Genomic DNA, 21,484 nt, shown 5'->3' with positions numbered 1-21,484 from the left:
AAATCTTCCTCCGATGTAGGACTTGCTGCAATATCGTCATGCGAAACAAGCCGATTTTCTTCACTTAATAATGCACGTGTTTTTGCAGTAGAATTTCCTGCAATATGAGCACCAGTTAAGATATAAAAAACAAGCCACCACGGAAATTTGTACCGGTAGTTATCAGTGTCTCTAGAAGTGCTTTAGAATCCCTTCAGGATTATTTCCTGAAAATCCCCCTGTTCAACAAACCAAGAGTCATTCCAGAAATTATATGAAAGTGGCAAAAAATTATGAAGTATGTTGGGTCCCTGCACATGTAGGCAAGGAAATGGGAATGCAGATACAGCAGCCAAAGCAGCGATCACCACGATTAGTTAAAATACAGTATGGAATGGAATATAAAATTTAGGCCAAAGGCAAAGCGTTGGGACCTAAGAGGGCATTCAGTGTTGAAAGGGAAATTGAGAGTAAAAAGGTTTGAAACGTGTAACGGGAGAAAACTTCGCGGTTGCACTATGAAACAATTGTTATGAAAGGGTGGAAAGTAAGATGGAAGAGAATATGAACAGAGTTACAGAAAAGGGAATGAAAGGGGTTGCAGCTAGGGGCCGAAGGGACGCTGCAAAGACCTTCAAGTGATGCCGACAGTGCACCGCAAAATGTTCAATGACAGAACTAACCCCCTTCGTGGTTACTATACAATATACTGGTCCCTTTTAGTGATTTCTCACTATCTGTAAAGCCCATCATCTTTAGTAAATAGTAGACATTTTTGAATAATTTTATCTAATAATAACAAAACTAACCAGATTAAACCAATTGTTGGTTTGTCGTGTTCATCTCGTCCTCCCCTCCCCCCACAAAAAAAGGCCACATTGAAATAACATCATTCCGTATGCGAATTTTTCACTTATCTGACCCATGGGTATTTGATGAATGTCTACATGAGCTAATCCCTACATGAGCTAATCCCTACTTGCAGAGGTTACAATCAAATATTTATTTATGGATTTTTTCGTTTCAAGCCAACAACATACTGTCAAGTATCAGAGACATATCTTTTGAAAGAAATGTTTCAGATATTTTCAGTTTATTCAACTATTCAGGTTTTGAGGAGTTAATGATTAATATATTTCAAGAACAAATCCTTTGAGCTATACCCTCTAAAGTAAAGGACGCTAGCTCAGTGTTCTGGTTAAAATAGTCAATAATTTATTAGAAAACAAAGACATTACTTACTTGTTTTGCATTCTAATTGTAAGACAGCAAGTGACCTAACAATACTGAACTTTTTATTCAATTTTACCTACAGAGGAATATTACTGCCCATTTCTTCCTTCTGGAACTTCAGTTAATCTCTTCCTCCGGCATCAGTCTGTTTGAATCTCAGTTGTATAGTAATACTTCTCAACATTCTCCAGAACTGTCATTAAAGTCGTTAGTTTCTCTTCATGAGGTGGGATCTTCATTGCTTCCCACAATTAACTGTGGGTATAATGCTTCTCTTTTATTATGGTTGTAATCTAAACTTTCATATAATTGTTAATTTCCACATTTACCATGTTCCAGATGCCAAAGCCCTCTTATAGTGTGTCTCCATTTCATCCAAACCTATATGGGAGTCAGTGAGGCCTTTATAATTTCTGTCTAATGTTGCAAGTGCATCATTAGATTTTTCAAAGGGTGTACTAAATTCTCCCAATGTTGCTGAGGTCACCTCAGTGACTGCAGCATCTGTATCTGCTCTAGTAAAACTTTCTCTTTTATTAATCCTTGGTTTGACTGTTCCTGATCCTCAGGCATTAGGTTAAGGATCCAGGTACTTCAGTCATTTCAAACCCCAGTATTCACAACTGGTCACTGATTGATTGATTGATTTATTAATTTTAGGCATACATGCCAAGGTCTTGATTTGTCCAAGTAATTGGTGTATTGTGCTACATTAAAAAAGTAAATCTTCCCACATGATATAATCTAATCACGATCTTGTCAACTAATTTATTACTTTTTTCAGCTTTTAATGTGGAAATTTTGTCTATTGCAAACCTAGCCCCTTTCGTTCAGCTCCCATTAGAATTCTTATGTTCAGGATCTATTTTTTTTTTCTCTCCTATTCCTGCGCCCTTACCTATATTTTCTGCTTTTAAAGTTTCCAGGGTAACTGCTTCTTTGAAGAATAACAACACTTTCTGACCGAGAACATAAACCAGTGTGACACTAGTAAAAACACTAACTATAGTGTTTTGGGGTTCCTTCCACCTACTCAATTTCCACACCAACAGCACGTTGAAATGCTTGTGACTTTGCCTGTCACATAAAAAGGTAGCTAGCTATTACACCCCATTACCCTGCTTTTATATTCCATCACTTTTTGCTATTAGCTATAGCATTTGAAACTATAATCATTCCTCAGACAACAAGACAACATTTGAATCATCAGTATGGGTTGTACATGGCAAGGTTTAGCAAGCTTTCTCTCGATGCTTGCTGAGAGACTAGATCTACTTGTTGCTATTGATATACAAGTATTTGAGATGTAACAGAAGATTCTGTCTACCAATTTCATGTTTATTTCTTTTACTGTAATTGTTTGTTATGGACAGCATAACTCTTGCCCCCTTTACCATTTGTTTTGTCACCTGCTTTTCCCAGGTTCCTACATTAGTCTGTACCTTGGATTTTGCTTGTAACTCAGTCCTCCATAGTTCCTGCTTTTTCATCCACATAGACTCTGTTGTTTGCTACCTCAAAAATGTTCTTTCTCTATTTGTCAGTTCTGGTCCTGAGAACAGATGAATGGACTTCCCGTAGTTCAGTGGCCCCCGCCCCCTCCCGCTTGCTGTCATCCCCTCTCTCTAAGCTCTCATTAAATTCTTCACCAAAGATACTGAAATCCAACCTTTCTTTTGACTTGGTGTGGAAAGCAGAATCAAAGGAGGAGGTTGTAGAAATGTTCAGATGGAAGAGAGGAATGGAGAGGAGACAGTTGAAAAGCAAAATTAATTAAATGGAGAAAAGACAATTGAAAATCACAATAAGCAGATTAAACATTCAAGTGAGTGGAAAGGAAGCAAAGGAAAAAAAAAGTCAGGAAAATGGCCATGTGGATGTGAGGAAGGTGTTGAATGAAACCTGGTACTGTACTGTGTACAGTACTAGATGTAAAGATGCTTAGGACTGCAAAATTGATAAGTATTATGAGACTCAGTAGCCGAAATGTTTAACAAGAGCAATTGGGGAAGAGTTACATGAATAAAGAAGCATCAAAGATAGTCCAACCAAGGAGACATATTTAAAAAAAAAAAAATAAAAAAAAGTTGTAAATAAGATGAGGCTGATCAGTGATTCTAATCTATTCTTACACTAACAATAACACAACACCCGGTTGGTTGCTCTTGCTTATACTGTTTCTAATCTTACTATTTCCTTGCTCCAGGAAGGCCATCAAACACTTTTATTGGGGTTGACTAGTGCACTGTATAGAGTTAGTCTAGCTTCCTTTTTCCAAGAAGAAAATCCACATACATCTTACTTCTGGGACCTTCTTTTCATTGTGAAGAAGGTTTAAATCACTAACGATGATGACTCCTAGATATTTTCTCCTTGCCCATAGTTAACATTCTTGCTTTCACAATTTAACTTTGTTGATAGACATCCGCTGTTTTACAGTAAATTCACCTACTCTCTCCCAAGTCGTCTTGCAGCTGTTTTATTCTGTATTGTTAATACCAGTACACTTTTTGGAAGAACATACTTGCTTATTGTACCAATCAGTTGTAATTCCACGTCATTCAAGTAGATAATGAGGAGCAGAGGGCCAAGCACAAAACCCTGAGGTTGGGGCATTTGGACAATTCACAAGTTTGAGGATGTCCCATTGATTACAGCTCTTCTCTCCAATCACTTCCTTAATATAACATCTTACTTTTGCCATTAACCTTTTATATGGCACCTTGGAAAATACCTTCTAGAAATTCAAGTAGAATATATCTTTTGCTATACTTTTATTATATACACCTAACTTGCCATGTAAGAAGTATCAAAAGTTAAGTTAGGTACTGTATGATCTTCCATTATGAAATCCATGCTGGCTACCTACAATCAGATTGATTCTACTTTAAATGTCTCATTATGTCATCTGCTCTTACAGATTCTAGACTCACTGAAATGTGAAGTAGGTATTGAGAACTGAGTATGAAAAGAGTACGAAAAGCCTAGCTAAAATGGATAAATGTTACTGGGTTACTGGTAAATTAAAGTGTCCCAGTAGTAAGAAGAGCAAAAACTTGATGACTGCGTCTTGGCTATTAGCATCCTGTGCAGCAGAAACATGGGCACTTATAATGGAAATGGGATATTTTAGTAAAGTATGACTATAAAATACTAAGATTCAAGACAAGAGTACGGTGGTAAGATCATATTATGACTGCGGGAGTTGTGGAAAGATATGGTGTTTAGCACCTAGAAAAGAGGACTCGGAAGGCATGAGAATATGATAGAAAGGGATGAGGAAAGTTAGCCAGAAACATGGTAACTATAGAAGTGGCATGATGAAGACCAAATAAATCCTGGAAAATGGTCAGAGATGAAGATATAAATCAGATGGGAATTCAGACAAAGTGAACAAGACAGAAGGCAATGGAGGAACTTATTTCACCACTAACTCCATATACTGTAATGGAAACCTGACACAAAAATTAATGATGATCATGGCAAAACTAGGTTTTAGAATACATATATATACATTTTCTTGAAAATATGTTTTGCCAACATTAGAACTCAAATGACAGAATTAATATATCACAAAAAGAATGCAGGCAAACAAGCCCCAAAGAAAGTTTGATTTTGGTCTGTGAGAATGCAAAAGATGAATTAATTACTATTGTATAAGATGTGATCTTGCAGGTAATAGTAAACTTTACGAGAGATGACATATTCATTTGCAGAAATGTTTACCAGGTGATCGCTATTTGTTGATCATTTTGCTCTGGACAGACATACACCCAGAAGGAACCTTTGAAAAAATGCTCATATTGCAAAGGCCCCAGCATAAAATTTTTTTACAGTTGAATGGTACATCAGTATTCATTAGTTACAAATTCAGGATTATCAATATTTTAATAAGAAATTAATTTTTGGCAGATTTATTAGTTTTGAAGATCTTTTATTACATCTCCATTTAGGGTAACTTTTCTTCCCTGTTGCTCAGAACTAAAGATTTTATTCATACTGCATAAAGAATGGTTTTCTATTTGCTATAGAGCATATCATACAAAAACCACAAACCTAAGATGACTCAGTAATGAACAGACCATACTTGTCAAGACTATTATTACATGGGTGCAATGTTCTCCCAAGCTTCGTCAACTACCTCTTAAACAGCACTATCCTCTGTTTTTTACAACATACTATAATTTGTACGTGATTGTCAAGGTAAATTCTGATATAATCATTTACTTCACTCTGTAATTTCAATTAAAAACATCTTTCATTATATACTACAGCTATGAAAGTGTGACCAACATTTACGCACTGACAATCTGACATACGAGACAACAGTGTATGACCATTTTGTATTGACTTAAATACTGTTAGTATCACTTACTCTGTAATGAAAGTTGTCCAAAAATTGTTGATCTAGGGAAGTGAAAAACTGGTTATATTTTGTACACTGATATTTTCTCCAGTTTATTACGAACTACACAAACATTAAAATACTATGATAGAGAGTGTAGCCAACAATTGTCCAATTGACAATCAATATTCCAAAGCTTTAAAATGGTCAAGGACTGTACATGCTGAATATGCACTGAACATTAGATATCTGCAGTCCACACTTTGTGATTTTTAAAACTACTATCACAGACACCAAAGAATATGAATGCACATGGAAAATTTAATGCCTACACTATGGTTTGAAAATGACAAAATTAGAGAAAAAATACAAATTTTTTAAAACGTGCCTACTTGTAACATAATGTTGAAAAACATGTTTTTACCCTAACAAAACCTCCTCAACTTTTGTTACTTCTCAGCATATACATGTGCACAATCATTACAAAATAATTATTTCTCATTAAATAAAAAATAATGCACGTATAATGAAAAACATGTGATCAGTTATCAAAATACACCATATTCACTAAGCCTGAATATACACGAGCAATTTCTCAGTCATACTAATGGAAAAGTCGATTTTTAAATACTGCCCAGTACTTTACAAAAATCTTGACCAATTAATTATAAGAAAGAGAATTTATTAATCCCGATAATACTAGGTACATTATGTAATAACAAGATTAATTACAAAATATTTATTTCTCAACTTGATGATCCATTGTCTCTTTTCCAAGCTTCAATCCACAGAATAATCCTCTCAATATTGGATTCCATATCTTCTGGTGAGTTTGAAGGAAGGACATGAACAATGTCATTATTGTAGCTGTCCATCGCCTCGTCTCTTATGACGTTCATGATTTCACATTCAATATTCTCTGTTAGCTTTGTTCCCTGGTACCCTCTGAAATGCAAAAGGAAAATAGATCACTTCTGAATCACAACTGATATCAAAGCATTTTATTATATTAACGATGTTACTGTATAAAGAAAGAAAAGCTTAGAGTATATAACCTTCACTGAAAGAAAGTGTATAACAACTTTCAGTGGTAAATATACATGCCAAATTCAAATTATCTACCAATATAACATCATGCCTAACATCGTTGCTGACAGACCTTAATGATGCCTCACAGGGAAGAAAAAATATCAGAAGTTCCGAGCGCATCAGTTTCTTTCAAAACATCAGTGAAACTGAGTATCACTGCGTACATTAACTTCTACACACATGCATGTCAGTAACCACTAAAGAATACAAATCCTAGAGACCATCTGTGGAGTGGAGGCTAGCAATCTTATACCCAAAAATTCAAGGATGATAAACTTGTACCAAACCATAGGAGAAATGTGAGTGGCAATGGGTTACAGCAAGGTCAAAGGTTGAGAAAGTGAGCAACAAGCTAATCTCTGTCATAAAAGTAAATTCTATAAAGTTTAAAACTATAAGGTAATGAGCATACAATTGGCTAAAAAATTTAGGCTAATAAACTACAATAAATATTAAGTGCTTGTAAATACAACAAAAGCATTATAATGTTCCAAAACTGTATAGATACTACCACACAGCACTTGGCATCATCATCATTAATGCTGTATGTTAGGTCTTCTACTCATGGGATTAGAGGTTTTTCAGGTCCCCTCCCTTATCTTCTAACTTGTGCCCACTATTTGAATTCCTGCTGGGTCCAAGTTCCAATTTATATCCTTTTTCCATGGTCCATACCTACAATAGGTGTGGGTCCTGTGCCTTGAGCAGTACACTGTTGATGGTACTGAAGTCTCTAAGAAGAGTCTCTTTGGCCCCAACAGCATTGCTTTAAGCATTTTACTTTTCATCTGTTTCTTTTAGTGTTTTCTACCAATAAATAATTAAAGCCAATTCAATGAGAGTCTAGAAATGAGACCCTTTAGTCTAAGCTAAACCTCATTAAAACAATTCACAGATTTGGGCCTTCTTACTGGTCTACATCAGCTACAGTACTTTCATATCAAGCACTTTCTGACTTATCCCTTCTCTGCCTGTGCCTAAACATCTCCTCTCAGCCAATTCTGTTAGATAACCTTTTCTTGCAAATAACATAAACTCCAGTTACTTTCCACGTTCATTACAAATGTACCACATTGTATATTCTTCTATCCCTATCTTTTTAAAATGAACTCACTCTTTGCCTTTTTGTCAGAGAATTAACTCTGCCTTTGTATAATTTTCACCTGTCATTCAAGCAAAAATAAATCTTTTAGGCCTCCAGGATAAGTCAGGAAACTTTAAATTACAACACAAAATTTTATAATATTGGCCAAAGTTTCAAGCCTTGGTGTGTCTTGTCTTGATTAGCAAAAGAAGGATTCCTTAATAATTTGTATTCCCTTGTACTCGAAGAAGTCTTCACATGCAACTACTTTTCCAAAAATCCCTATGTGTGCATTTCACATCAAGAAATGAAAATGGGCAGATGGGTCAGGGTCAGATGGCATTATTAGTTATAAAGCTTTAGTAAAAGAGCGTGAATATGGTATAATGCTCTTTTTATACAATCATTTAAATAACTTAACCTAGGTGAATCCATGTCAGTAATGGTAGTAATGCCTGATAAAAACACCTAACCATCTCATGAATTTACATACCTTGCAGCCAAACGATCATAGAGTATGGTGTTGTTTGTTGTCAAAACAAAAACTATGTCGAAAAATCTCTCGGGGAAGAAATCACAACCATGGTAGTCCACAATTTTCCCTCCCTCTGCAATCATGTCCTCTAACTCATCCAGAACCTGTAAAACACTTACAGTATTATAATACCAACTACAGTAATACAAACTAATCCCTGATGATAATTAAACAAATCATATCTGTTTATCATCAGACAGAAGTTCTAAACTCATAGCATTTTTGTTTCCATTACCATTCAATTTCCTACTTCATGAAGTGAAATGCTCATTAATAATAACATACCTGGCAGCTTTAATATAGAATGAAGCAATACACCTAACTGTTTGTGTTTCATTAATAACAAGTCAAACAACCTGACTGTGATGCAGCCATATAACATTGTAAGTGTCACTAGTGCAGAAGGAATTCACTTGTTTGTAGCCTGTAATCAACCTAAAAAAAAACAATCAAGTCACCAAAAATCAAATAACTCTACTTCAAATAAAAATAACAGCACACTGAAATTCAACATTTAATACTTTGGTGTTTAACAATGTACAACGACTGTGCAACTAAAACTTTAAGCATACTTTTACATGTTCATATTCCTGATGTTCTCTAAAAGATACTAGAAATTAATGAGCCTTAATCCTACAAGAAAGAGACCGAATGATTATACAAAATCAATAAACATCTGGTATGATCTTCAACATAAAATGTTACAAATTTATGCAGTGTGCATATGTTTCAAGTCCATATCCAAATCACTGGAAATGTACAGCTCATTCGCATGTATAAATAAGCACTACAAGGGTGAAATTATCTTGCTAATGATACACTCTGTAATATGTAGTGTATATAGTACTTTAGTGTATCTAGTACTTTAAGAGAAAAAAAAAAAGAAATTATTAATAAACTACCATGGTATCAACATGCCACAGATGATACACACAACAGCAATGTTATTTTATGGAATAATTTCTCCACAATATTTTCATTTAAAATCTCGATCCAAAACTTCAGTTAGAAAATCAAAATTATTAACTGCAGTATTACACCATATGTGAGGCATATTATTATTATTATTATTATTATTATTACAGTACCCCTTAGGGAAATACTACCTATAGTAACCAGTCCACAGTACACTTCAGACATTATTGCATGCCCTTGGTGACACACCTGTGGGCCCCTACACCCTACTCTATTGGCCTTTTCTATTTTTATCTGTTCCCTTTGACCTCTTCCCTAAAAGTTCCACCAGAGTTGATTTTTAAGGGGACCTTGCAATGTTAGTCACACATCTCTAAGCTGAAAATCAAATAACATTCATATCTACTGTCTTTTCATCTCCCTAAGATAGTGTTATTCTGGCAGATTATCTTACCAAACCATGGGCATTCATTTGCTGATGCAGTACAAGTAACTGATAAGAAGACTTTAACAAAATAAACACAATATTGAAAGCAAATTATGTTTTGGAAACACTGCAGTGCTTAATCATTCAATGAGAAGCTCCTCATGCAACAACAAATGCAGCATACCTACTGTATTCTTGACAACTTGCTGGAAGAGTAACGAAACCAGAAATATGCTCCCTTAATACCTGAAATCCCCCCCACCATTTTTTTTTTTTTTGCGGAAAACGTGAAGTTGGCCAGTCTCAACACTTGATAATCCATTTCACTTCTTGTCTGGGGTTTACTTCCAGACAACAATATCTATTAGCAATAGGAATAATTTGACACTCTTAGGTAAACTTTACAGACACTGTTCAAGTGGGCTATAAAAACAGTCATAAACAGTAGGAAGCAAGCAGTGGCAGTTGATGATTATGAAGCTCATTATTAATACAGTGAATGAAATGGTGACACGCTAATGGTGCTTTAGGAGAAAGGTGTCTTTTACAGAAAAATTTCTTCCTTGGATAATATTAGTAGCAGCCACAACTCAAATATCCAGGAACTGCACTACACAGAAGTAAACCATTTCTGAATGCCACCTTAATTTTTCTATATGTTATTCTATCAAAATACAGTAACTATAAGGATTCTGTTACACTGAAAATATATGTGAACTTGTGGTAGCCAAAACTAGCATGTTCTTACTCTAATAAAAGGTAACACAGGCAATCATAACCTGTCAAGTTCTTTACAACAAACGAGCTTGGCTGGTAACATTCCAGACTCTAGAGAAAGGCAACAGATGGATGGAGACTTTTCAGAAACCACGCATCTTCTTAACTGCTTTATTTTGGATACTGGCAGTGCCTTCAGCCTTTTTACTCTGATCAACAACAGCTACATCCTAGTAAACACATGAAAAATCACAATTAACATCTGTACCATCCTTTTTATTCTCATTACTAACTCTTTTCCTATAACCTACCTAGTTTTTATTTTTCTTTACCAACTCATGAAATAAACTTTTCTTGAATAGTGAAGAAACAAGACAGACACAAATAACTATTTCAAGCTCTGTCTCTGCAAGAAGTATGTGTTAACAAAGCCATCACTTTTTTATGAAGCAAGAGAAGGAAAACAATGTGGAAGAGAGAAGAGTTTTAGATTTATGAAGTTTTTAGTCTGCTCAACATGAGTAGGATTCAGGATGTGGTGGAAACAGTGCATAATCAAGCCATCCAAACCAATGCCTGAAGAACTAAGCAGCAAGTAGTGATTTTATGATAGGCAAAATATAAGTTGGTATTTAGTACGACAAGGGCTTTCCCAGACATGAGGACAATACTCCATCACAGGTTGGTTAAATCTCATAAATTAGAAGTTGCCAAGATGAGTACTTGTTAGACTATAATGAGTACTTGTTAGACTATAACAGAACACAGCTTCATTGAGGCACACTTGGCCAAGTCCAAATCCTTCCAAGACATACTACTATTTGCTTTGAGCTAAAAATACTGATTGATCTGCAAGTTCAATTTTTAAATTCTCAAATTTTTATGAAGACAAGACTTTGAGAAAAATCTAATTCTTCAAATAAACCAAGTTCTGTCTATCCTACTGAAGAGATCCACCCAAAACTGCATTACAGCATGCTGTACAGTAACTCTAATGGCACATACCACAACATATGATCCCTGAAAATTTGTGCCAACTACTTTTAAATTTAGTGCACTGAGTATTCAATGCTTCCTAGCATATTTTGTAACAACATATTTCCCACATTCAATAATTCCTGATTAAGCTGTAAATGATGGGCCTGGCACCCAGCTACACCTGGTGCCATCTACAACCTAGAGTGCCTGGCACCAGCTCCCGATCGTCGGGTACCAGCTCTTCCCACATTAATTTTTTCTCTCCTGCTGCTAACCCTCTTATCTCCTCCCATGCCTGGCTCCCTTGCTTCCTTCCTGTGCATTAGCCAGTCTTGTGTATGGGTTAACAGAAGTTAACCTTGTGACAGTGAAGTGTTGTGCAGTGGAGGAGGTGATTATTGGGCCTGTTGGTTTTCCTAGACCTAAGTAACTGTCATACTCCCCTGAACCTGGGAGGAGACATACTGAAAGTCCAGTGGAGGCTGATGGGAAGTCCTACGGGTAGTTGCCCCCTCAGTCGAGCTTGTTGTACTTTCCCAGGTTGCAACAGACAGCCATTGAAAAGGCATCTTGCCAGAGTTGTAGGGGAGAAGGTGGCTATCCGGCCCATCGGATCTCCTAGACCTAAAGTCCCTGCCAAGCTCTCCTGAACCTCGAGTAGGCATATTGGCGGTCCAAGGGAGTCTGAGGGGGCTTTGACCCCGGGTAGTTGCCTCCTCAGTCAAGCCTTTTCGGATTCTGGTTTGAAAGTCCACGGAGCTTGTCTCCTGAACCTCCAGTTGTAGAGCGCCAGTATTTAGCGCCAAAACACTCCCAGCGCTCAAAAGCACCCAGCAACTTCCGAGTGCCCCCGACGCTCCCAGATGGAAAGGAGAAGATTTACCAAAGATCCAAAGGAGGCTGGTTGAGTTTTCCAGTCACTCTGCTTTTTCAGGGCACACTAATTAGTTATTGCGGATGCATTGAACTGTCAGAAGCACGTCCTTCCCAGCAAGTGGACCTTGGATTCCCTGGCTTGGCAGAATCTGTGGTATCTATGGGACAGGCCAATAATTGCCTGGTTTGCCACCTCAAGGAACTGTTGCCTTCCTCACTTCGTTCTCCAATGCCAGACCTTCTTGTACAGGCAACTGATGCCATTCTGCAAGCTAGGTCCAACCTGGAACTTTAACGCCCTTCCACATTCCAACGTGGTCAAGGAAGGGCTGAACAAGTTTTCAGGTTCATCGCAACATAACGATGACACTCTTAGCCCCGTTCTGGGCCGTGAATATTGGTTCCCGAACCAGATATGGTTGTTGGTGGAATCTTTACAACTCCTTCCACAACCCATATCTACTCAGACAACCTCACTTCAAAAGATACACTAAAGGGTGGGTCACTCTTTTCTCAGACAGATTCTCAGATTGTCCAGGAGCTTGCCTGGAAGAAGTGAACTTTTCAAGACCGACTGCAGAGACTGTTGCAAGATGCAGATGGCAGTCTTCTTGCCAAGTACTCCAATCTAAGCAAGCAGTCTTCCGTTGATGGTGTAACAGTTATAACATCTCGTCTCCGAATTCCTCTTTAGCTCAGATAGCGGAACTCCTATACCTGAGGACAGCCAAGGGGGCTCTCTTCTTCCACCTTCAAGGGGCATAGAGCAATGCTAGGCTTAATTGTAAACACAAAGTTCTAGTTTTATCTTCTAACCAAGATCTTAGCCACCTATGAAGTCTTTCTAGAATTCCAAGGCAGAGAGGAGTCTACTCCATATATTGGAATTTGGACATAGCTCTCGAGTGGTTAACGGGCCCCCCTCTATTGAGCCTCTCCTTTCCACGCCTCTAAACTTAACTAGAAAACTCTGTTCCTTGTAGCCCTAGCAAATGCCAAACGAGTTAGTGAACTTCAGACTATAGACAAGCAAGCAGATTGTGCTCAGGGGGAGACAGTCCGTGAACAGGATCTGTGCTTTCTCCCTTAACTGATTGTCTGGCTCCCTTGCTCTAGGAGAGTGAGTGAAATGTCTAGTTTGAGCTTTCAGGTTTTCCCTGAAAAAGCTTTTAATCAGATGACCATCCATACCTAGAGTGTCTGGACAAGATCCTGTCTCACCCTCGGACTATGAATGCACTGTCCTTCATCTTCAGTGAACTTTATTTTTGAAATGCACTCTCGGATTCAGGAGAATGATTTGCCTACCTGTTAAAGGAAAGCTAAGACACCGGATTTGCCTCTGCCTCATTAGCTTTCAGGCTCAGTATGTCACTCACTTCCGTTTGGTGATCAGCCCACTGGAGGTATAATAGTTCTTCACTTCTAAATTTTCTTTGAAGTCAAAGCAGTGTTTGAAAATTACCTTGGGACCATTATTAGTAACTGACATGGCACTGAGGGAGGAAGCAGAGGATGTTCTCCTCCTATCTCTGCACCTTGTAGTAAGGTGCAGAATTTTTTGCAGAGGGGGGGGGGGTGCAACGAACCTGGAGCACCCACCACTCTCAGTGAATGGGTAGTTGTTTTATTTCAGTGTAGGTAAAAAAGTTATCTGGTTTTTTTAATTTTTTGGTACTGCATCCAGGGCAATGGCACTTAATGATGCTTTGCCAGCCAACGGAATAATCCTTGGCTGCAAAGCTAGGCAATCCTCGGCTATACTGCCTCGCCACTACAAGTTAAGATGGGCACCAGCCAGAGGCAATATTCTCTAGCAATGGCTCTCTTAAATGATAAGGAAATGATAAGCATTGTTTTCCAAAGCTAGCAGGTTTTTTTCCTTTTCAAATTCATTCTTATCCTAATGTTCTGGAATGGAATATGTCCAAGTATCCCACCTCCTGTCAATGTGGGATTCAGCTTTGTAATTATTTGGTAAGTTACTCATATGAAAATGTTATTTTCATAATAAAATAAAGTTTCATATGTACTTATCATGTAATTACAAAATTGGAGCCCACCCTCCTCCCCTCTGATGGACATAAGGGCAGAAACAGAATGAGGTTGTCTGCTAAGTCGTTCCTAGTATTCCCGTTAGTGGGAAGGACTGGTCACCTACACTAAACAATCAGATTGCTACCGCGGATTTTAAAATTCAAGCTGCTGCACGAGTGGAAAGTACAGCTATGTAATTACTTGGTAAGTATATATGAAACTTAATTATATTATGAAAACATTTTTCTAAAGAGCCTCAACAGGCAATTGTGCTGCAGCATTAGATTAGATCTTAAAGTAATATTCTTTGATGAAACATAACCTCCATATCATCAAAAGATAGCAAGAGCAAACAGGTTCCTATAATAATGTTTTTAACTAAATCAATTGTAATTGTGAAGCATTATCTTAAAGCTTGAAAATCCTCATCCTCAACCTCCAAAGTTCTGAGAGTGGCACCACTGAGCATTCTCTAGTGTAGGTGTCTGAAATTAGATCGTGTTCTTATGACTTGACTGATTTTTCTGACATCCTGTCAGAGTGTTCAGGTAACCCATGTCTCACCACTTACCTAGTGCCACACACCTTGATGCATCATCCAACATTGGCAATCATCACTGCCAACATTACATGACAGTTAAGATGGAAGAACCACGATTTTGAGAGAGAGAGAGAGAGAGAGAGAGAGAGAGAGAGAGAGAGAGAGAGAGAGAGAGAGAGAGAGAGAGAGAGAGAGAGAGAGAGAGAGAGAGAGAGAGAATTTCCTTTATTCATTTCTGTAGCTTACTTTATTTCACTGCACATCACAGTATCCCTTCCAGGTCATTAATCAAAAGCAATTTGTAAATTCTTGAATACAGGGAAAAAAATATTACACTGTCACTTTTGACATGTATACTGTAGTACAGTACTTTGTGCAGTATTAGGGTTATGAGTTGCATCAGTACTGAAGGTGCAGGGTTTTTCTTTTTCATTACTGTATTCCAGCCTATTCTATTCTATTCAAGTACAGCATTACTGTACAAAACAGTCTAACAAGGGACGATTTATACTACTGTACATACAGTATTGTATACAAGAAAATGAGCATATACTATGTAAACACAGTACAGTAATATAAATACTCTACAGTGTAACTTTTTTGATAATGAATAAGAACCTTTCCCTTGTTTAGGTCAAGGGCTGATTGTAGGTACCTACATCTAAGTGGACAAAATAAAAACTTGTAGTTAGTTATAAAATTAATAATCCTCAATCATGTTCTAACTATACTGGGAATTTTCTGAAATTTTTAAGGTGTATAAGCAAGGGATAGGTTTTACAAGGATTTCTTCTTAGCTCCATTTAAAGCCATGAGTCACCTTTACCTAACATAAAAAGCATCTGTTGACAATGTTACATCTTTCCCAAACATAGTCAGTTTTCTAGCTAGTGAGAAAACTGCCACTGAATGTCTTGAACCCATGAGAGTTACTTGGCATTAAGCAAATAACTCAATAAATGCTAACATACAATCTAAATTTCAAGTCATAAAAGAAAATGTGCACGGAATGTTATGAACTTCCTTCATACACTGTGTTTCAAATATACAGATGACAATAAAAACCCAAAAGGTATTAGGCAGACTCAAACACCCACCCCCCATCATTCTTATTTCCATAATATCCAGGTCATGAATAACCATTAAGCTTGCTGTATTGGTCTTTGCATAGATAAAGGCCATTTAATATATAAATAAAATGTACATAGTGTCACTTACTTTGTCTTCATCCAAAATTGGACACTGCCTTTCCTCATCAAATCCGTCGTAAAACAGATTGTCTCTTGCCAAGTCAGAGACACTGACCCATTCTAATCCTGAACGTTCAGCGATCTGCTGAGACAAAGTCGACTTTCCAACGCCAGGTGTACCTACGGAAGAATGATACAGTTACACTGATGTACCATACTGTAAAGCATTTCACAGTTAACAGGGTCTTTTTGATCCCTTCTGAATTAATCATTCACTCTTCATCAAATATCTCTTAAATGCTTGTACTGTAGTTTTACTTTGGAGATTCATATATTGTATATAACTGAAATATCTCAGCTGGCGGTAGGTGTATCTGCTTGAAAGTACAATACTGTTTTGGATTAACCATCGCAAAATACTAAATAATGTACCCTTGTATGAACTTTGGTTGAGTTGTTTGGCTTTCCTTAACTAAACTTCTCCACTGTCAGTGTTGATGCTACAGCATCACAAGGTCTGTAATGTATGCAATTTCACATTCCTTCTTTTGGCCTCTTCCTCAGTAGTTTTTCCATTTCCTTAAAATATTATTTTGGTCTACTTTTCACCTCATTTCAGAATAAATACTTAAGGCACGGCCCATCTGTCTAGATATGTGACTCAGTAGCCTCAAACTAATTAAGTAAAATAATTGAAATATTGGCAATACACCTACAACAAAAATAAATGCAAAATTTGTTCTAATGTCAGTCACTTGACTCACCCTCATACATAGTTAACAGTTTGTACCCAAGCATTCGCTTTTAGCACTGCTTATTATGTACTATGTGTGATCTTCATTTCTTCCTAATTTGTTATGAGGATGCCCTGTAACTCAACATATAATGAATAACCTTTTTTAACTTTTTCTATAACATGCATCAAAGATATCTAACATTTTTTCAATAAATTTTTAATATACAACAGCATACTTTACAAGACCAGTGAGTTACATTTCTATATACTCATACTGTTGGTGTAAAGGACTGGTTCTCAATTGAGAGATGGAAATTGGAACAAGTCAAAGTTGAGGAGATTGGACAGTTTGGTGGTAATAAAACTTACATTATGGTAGCTGTCAAAATTTTATCAAGTGAGGACACAGATATATAAAACTTTAATTTTGTAGCCTCCTTTTTTTGTGGAGGGGGGAGCAGCTCCCTAATTTCACTTAATTACAATTTTCCTGCAACAGGGTTGTTCCCAATGTTCTTGGAGCATAAGTATGTTTCACAATCATGAAGCAACTTCATTATTTTCCATAAATTATCGAGTTAATTCCTTGGTTATTCACTATCCAAGCTGATGACAGCCTTTTTTTTTTTTTTCTAAGTTAGGCACTGGGGTTGTAACTATTCTATCAAGGTCCCTGAAAAGGTGAGGTACACTGTATTTTGTTTTCTGTACTCACATTTAATGGAGCTTTTTGGGACAAGGCACACGAAACTGCACTCTACTACTGTAATAAGATTTTTGTTGTAGTACACAATTCTTTCTTTTAATTAATAACTCCTTGTGATCTATGTGTAATTATTAACCCCCTTCCTTTGTGTTGGCTCCTCTCACTAAGTCTAAAACTAATACTAATGAGCATTAATAACAACTGCTGTCTAAATTGTGTTGTTTTAGACATATCTGTACTGTCCTGAATTAACTCTAATACTTCACTAGTTTAATACTGATGGACTGATAAGGTTTGAAATATGTAATAAGATGAAAGGAGGAACATGTAATCACAAAAGCATTAGATATGAGACAGTGGGATGAAGACAGATAAGGAGGCTCAGGAAATCATGGGAAACATGGAGAGCTGAAGGCCTAAACAAGAGTTCAAGGAGAGAGTGCACAGGGCAGAGAAGAGTGGAAAGAACTCATTTCCTGTCTAAACCCATAAAGGGAAAAGTTGATGCAAAACTTTAATGATCTTTTCTTTTCTTCTTTTAATGTGCTTTTTTCCCATTTTTTGTATGGGGTAAGCACAATGTCTTCTTTGAAGGACTTTGATTTGGCTTTGGGGTAGACCGTAGTCTCGATCGGCTGCCCTGCCTGACATCGCTTAGACCCCGGTACCTCATGTGTATGTATCGTACCAATTACCAGCTCCCTTTCTCTCAGCAGTGAGGAGAGTTGAGCGGTTAGGTGTGAGGTGTCTGTTATGTTTTTTAGGAGATGTTGGAGTGGCTTTGTTTGTGTGTGTATTAGTCTGTAGCACCCATTTGCTTTTAAGCAAACCTATCCGTTGATTACATACATAATCCCAGGGTGTCTACACGGATAGCAAAGTGTCCGCCCCTCTGACCGATCGGGTGCGGATTTGAACCAGCGCCACAGACCTCCATGAAGTCTGAAGCTGCTGCTTTGGAGCCATATTAAAGTTCCAGCCTTCTGTCAGACTGGCAATGTAAACCTGGAACATGCGCTGTAACATGGGAAATAAATTTTTATGAACATATTTGAAGAGTGACATAACCTTGTAACGCTGTAAGCAGAGTTCAACATAACCAGGGGACTGCCTGTATGATAAAATTGGATGAGAGCTCTGTGACCACTTCAAAACTCACTTTGGCATTATTTGGCTGACTAGGGTCACAGTAGCCTAGGATGGGTTTGGTAAGACACTGCACCTGGATGGGTTTGGTAGGGCACTGAACCTGGATAGATAAGCTATGTACAGTTCACATTGCACAGCACTCTAAGAAGAGCTTGGAGCTTGTAAAAAAAAAAATTAAATGATATAGACTATTTGGAAAAAAGTGGAAAAGAGCTCAGACCAAAACTGAATACGAGCTCACAAAGTGTCCTTTTCATAGCCTGCACTTCTAACACCAAGTGAATGAAATTAAACCCTTTACATTTGCATACTAAAAAGTTGGCAAAATTTTAGTTTTTTACAAGTGAGAGACAAAAAGAGGGGCCATATGAGGCAAGGACAGTAATATGGGTTACTTACCATGACAAACAGACCAAATTCAACACATGGAGACAATTTTTCACATAAAAATTACACCCTTTTTGTTGTCTCGCCGTACTGCGAATAGAGTTTACCATATAGCCGAGAGAAATTATAATAAAAAGAGGACACCTCAAATGGGCATCATCTATCTTGGGGTTAGGTTCATCTTCCAGTCCACTAGATGGGTTACTGGCCCACAAAGTGGGTAATTAACAGTCAGTGTTACCAACGCTACAGCCAAAATCTTGTCAAATGAGTTACCTGAGGTACCGTTGACAACACTGCTGCAAATACAGGCCGACATCCCCAACTGAGTCACTCACTATCAAAAATTGAAGTTGGGAGGAGGGTGGGAATCATTCAGGTGTTTGAGTAAGTAATACAATATTAGTTTTATTATGAAAACTTCATACTGCAATACACTCCTAAACAAAATTTTAATGGAGGTGGGATCAAATCTAATTCAGCCCAACCTGTCAATGGAGAATAAGCAGGTAACTCATCATCAACCTACTATGTGTAAATGTATGTCACCATATCAATCAATGCTTTCGTTCAAGAGACATGCTGGAGAGTGCTTGATCGACAGTCAGGTCAGTACTGTCTCGGTCTGTCGACCTCCCATGTGGCTCTTCAGAACCTCTCATGTATGCAGAGGAGTGCGATGAGCCTCCCATGTGGCTATTCAGAGCCTCTCATATATGGAGGGGAATGAAGCAGAGTGCAGAGCTGCTGTCCCTCCGGAGACCCATCTAGGTTGCGCACGCCACCTTTTTACAACTGCAGAGATGGTAGCTCACCGATCTGCTCTGCATAGGATATCTGTTGAGTCATACACTCACCATATCAATCGATGCTTTCGGTAAAGAGACATGCTGGAGAGCACTTTGATCATCAGTCAGGTCAGTACTGTCTCGGTCCGTCAACCTCCCATGTGGCTCTTCAGAACCTCTCGTTTATGAAGGAGTACTGTCTCGGTCCGTCAACCTCCCATGTGGCTATTCAGAGCCTCTCATGTATGGAGGGGAATGAAGCAGTGTGCCAAGCCGCTGATCCTTGGGTAACCCATCTCGGTTGTGGATAAGGTCTGACGATCGACGAGCGAAGAAGTATCTCAGCACCGACAAAAGAGCCTAACCTACTAGAGAACCCCCTTGGACTCTCATAGGGAAATTATCGAAGACTAATATACTTAAAATGTACTAAACATAAGTTCATGTGATTATACTATTACTGCTGCCTAAGATTCTAAAGACTAAAAGGAACTACTCTATCTGGTTAACCTAAGAACCTCAGCACTAAGAGAATACAACCTCAGCTAGATGAACGCTCCCTAGATAATAGAGTTAGCCACTACACATGGACTAAGAGAATAACCCTCTGACGAGGCGAATTGAACGTCTCTTAAGTAAAAGGAAGTAAACGTTGAGATGGACTTCCAAGTAGCTGCCTCCAGAATAGAAGACACCGAACATTTCCTTAGAAAGGAAGATGAAGTGGCCATACTCCGAATACTGCGCTCGCGGTAATACAGAGCTTGAAGATGACGAAGAAGAACTCTGAGTAACTAATCGCATTCTTTGACAGCAGACGGAAAGGATTCTGTGGAGCGACGAGAAGTGTAAGCAGACGCGGATGGAGTTTCTCAACCTTTGATAAATAGACTTTTAATGCTCGCACCGGACATAAAGACATCTCCACTGGATCGCTGGTAACGAACTCTTGCAGATAAAGAACCCTAAGCAAACGAGGCAGAGAGTTAACCTCCAACTCCGTCTTTGCCACAAATTCCAGAAGAAGAGACAAATACATATCATTTCCCTCCTAGGAAACCAGCCTAGAAACTGCCTGAAGCTCGCCCACCCTTCTAGCAGTAGTTAAAGCCATAAGAAAAAATACCTTCTCAGCCAGTTGTCTTAACATTAGAACTTCCGAGAAATCCCACAGAGGAACCAGAGTCAGCAAGACAGGATGTTTAATCTTAAAGGAATGTAATAAATCATGGATGATTTTACTACTAGAAATTTTTGGGAAGATGGAAACTACATGTACTGCTAAGCGTTAAGTAGCCAGCAATAGCTGAATACGAAAGAACCTTGACTTTCCAAAGGAATAAAAGAAAATCAGCTGTTTTGGCTATGGAAGATCTAGAGATGGAATGACCTTCCTTACGACACCAACTTCTATACACTGTCCAGCTGACCTGGTAAAGCTTACGGGTTGACTTTCTCAAGCTGAAAGAAAGCTGTCTAGACACAGCTTTAGAGAGTCCGGTCTGTCTAGCTGCTCGCTCGGCAGTCGCCTTGCAAAACTAGGTTCAGCACGAGGGGGTTTGAATGATAATGGTGAAAATGCGGTTGTCTGAGAAGATCTTCCGCATGGGAAGGAACATCGGAACTTCCATGAGGAGCTTTAGGAGTTCAGGAAACCAGGGGTGTTAGGGCCAGCAAGGAGCTAAGAGTCATAAACGTCTTGACACTCTCCTGCAATTTCCTGATTGCCTGATGAATGAGACCGAATGGCGGAAAGCATACACCTGTATGTG

The 21,484-nt window shown here is 38.1% G+C and overlaps 2 protein-coding genes across 4 annotated transcripts in view; one reads left to right on the top strand and one right to left on the bottom strand.

Moving 5' to 3' along the window:
• LOC136849756 (uncharacterized) overlaps positions 1-21,484 on the top strand; it is a 167,465-nt gene that overhangs the window by 79,637 nt on the left and 66,344 nt on the right. The gene's annotated exons all lie outside the window — the stretch shown is intronic.
• Positions 5,111-21,484, bottom strand: part of Ak6 (adenylate kinase isoenzyme 6) — a 30,612-nt gene continuing 14,238 nt past the window's right edge. Inside the window, exons 2-4 of the mRNA XM_067123160.1 lie at positions 15,975-16,126; positions 8,224-8,369; positions 5,111-6,502 (exon numbers count right to left, since the gene is read on the bottom strand). Of these exons, the coding sequence (XP_066979261.1) occupies positions 6,304-6,502; positions 8,224-8,369; positions 15,975-16,126 (497 nt within the window). The 3' untranslated portion in view covers positions 5,111-6,303. The remainder of the gene's footprint in view (positions 6,503-8,223; positions 8,370-15,974; positions 16,127-21,484) is intronic.

The sequence above is a fragment of the Macrobrachium rosenbergii genome, chromosome 21, assembly GCF_040412425.1.
Source record: "Macrobrachium rosenbergii isolate ZJJX-2024 chromosome 21, ASM4041242v1, whole genome shotgun sequence".
NCBI lineage: Eukaryota > Metazoa > Arthropoda > Malacostraca > Decapoda > Palaemonidae > Macrobrachium > Macrobrachium rosenbergii.
The sequence above is the reverse complement of the archived record's forward strand: the minus strand, read 5'-3'. Positions and strand labels throughout refer to the sequence as shown.